This window comes from Gossypium arboreum, chromosome 6, assembly GCF_025698485.1.
Source record: "Gossypium arboreum isolate Shixiya-1 chromosome 6, ASM2569848v2, whole genome shotgun sequence".
NCBI classification, from domain to species: Eukaryota; Viridiplantae; Streptophyta; class Magnoliopsida; order Malvales; family Malvaceae; genus Gossypium; species Gossypium arboreum.
In genome coordinates, this window is record NC_069075.1 from 126,725,944 (window position 1) to 126,727,869 (window position 1,926).

At 42.9% G+C, this 1,926-nt stretch overlaps 1 protein-coding gene across 1 annotated transcript; it reads left to right on the top strand.

Annotated features, from left to right (window-relative positions):
• Positions 1-633: 633 nt before the first annotated feature.
• On the top strand, positions 634-1,616 carry LOC108484762 (uncharacterized). Its single transcript, XM_017788664.1, has 2 exons — positions 634-968; positions 1,058-1,616. The coding sequence occupies exons 1-2, from the start codon at positions 634-636 to the stop codon at positions 1,614-1,616; spliced, it is 894 nt and encodes a 297-aa protein (XP_017644153.1).
• The last annotated feature ends 310 nt before the right edge of the window (positions 1,617-1,926 follow it).

Here is a 1,926-nt window from a genome sequence, read left to right on the forward strand (position 1 = left end):
GAGATGAGTCTTAGGGAGCCGAGAGCTATGCTCCAGCTTCTTTACAGAGGGATAATTCTAGTAGTAGAAGGCCCAGTCTCGGGGCCGGGAAGAGGCGAAAGTTGCCTTCTTCAAGATGATAGACGAGTGGTTTAGGGAATATATGAGAAATCGTCCTGAGATACCCCAACCTCCTCCACCAGCCACCCAAGCTGAGGAAGCACCACGGGCCGTGGAACTGTGAGATTGGGAAAGGCTCCGGTAGACAAACTCAGGAAATATGGAGTCGAAGAGTTCAGAGCCACCCTAGATGATGACTTAGAACGTGCGAAATTTTGGCTTGAAAATATTATGAGAGTGCTCGATGATTTGTTGTGTACTCCAGAAGAAAGTTTGAAATGTGTGGTATCTCTTCTGAAGGATACTGTATATAATTGGTGGAAGACCATATCCTCGGTAACACAAAGAGAGACCATTACATGAGAATTTTTCTAAGCCGAGTTTAAAAAGAAGTTTATCAGTCAAAGGTTTTTAGATCAGAAACAAAAAGAGTTCCTAGAACTCAAACAAAGAGATAGAACTGTGTCTGAATACGAAAGACAATTTGTGAGGCTAAGCCAGTATACGAATGAATGGGCCCTAACAGAAGTTGAAATGTGTAAACGTTTCGATGAGGGTTTGAATGAAGAAATTAAGCTGTTGATTGGAATTCTTGAGATACTAGAATTCGCTGCCTTAGCTGATCGGGCTAAGAAGGCCGAAGGGGTTAACAATGAAAGGAAGCAAGCCAAGAGAGAGGCTCGAGTATCAAGTAAGAGGACTAGTACGAAGGCGCATTCTTTTCCTATAAAGAAATCAAGGAGTCGCCAAGACCGCTCCACTTCATCAGTGGGATACTCAGGCAATGCAAAGAGTTCCAAGCGCCATAACCCAAAGTCTTCTTATCTTTCAGCCACAAATATGGGAAGCGTTGATGATCAAAGACCGAAGTTCATGAGTTGTGACAAATTCCACTTCGGGGAATGCCGAATGAGGAGTGGGGATGTTATAGATGTGGTTCTCTCGACCACTTCCTTAGAGATTGCCCGGAAAGATCGAATAGAGAAGTTGAGCTAGCTCCGAAATCAATTGCTCTTAATTCTCGGAGTAGACCTCCTAGACCTCCCGAAAGTGCTAGTGATAGTCGAACAGTTTCCAGAAACTCCACTGCAAAATCAGAGGCTCGAGCTCTAGCAAGAACCTATGCGATCCGTGCTCGAGAGGAGGCCTCTGCTCCTGATGTCATAACGGGTATATTTTCTCTTTATAATACTCGTGTTATTGCTTTGATCGATCCGGGGCCGACCTATTCATACATCTATATGAAATTGGCGTCTAGTATGAACTTGTTTATAGAACTCACTAAATTTGTAATTAGAGTGTCGAACCCTCTAGGCAAGTCTATCTTGGTAGATAAAGTTTGTAAGAATTGTCCCTTGACGATTCAAGGCCATTGGTTTCCGGCCCACCTTATGCTCTTGCCTTTTGATGAGTTCGACGTAATTCTTGGCATGGACTGGTTGACCATTCATGACGTGGTTGTAAATTGTGGTAGCAAGTATGTTGAATTGACGTGTCCTAATGGTGAGACTCTCTGAGTTGACTCAAGTGAGTCGGACTCATCACTGGTTATGATTTCCTTGATGACGGCCCAAAGGTATTTGAGGAAAGGGTATGAAGCCTACTTAGCCATTGTTTTGAATACCAAAGAATCTGAATTGAAGATAGAGTCAATACCGGTGGTACGAGAATATCCGGATGTGTTTCCCAAAGAGTTATCTGGGTTATTGTAACACCCCTAACCCGTATCCGCTGCCAGAACAGGGTTTCGGAGCATTACTACCATTTATAGATCACTAAAAAAAATTTAAATACTTACCGATTCAATGCATCATATAAATAGATATA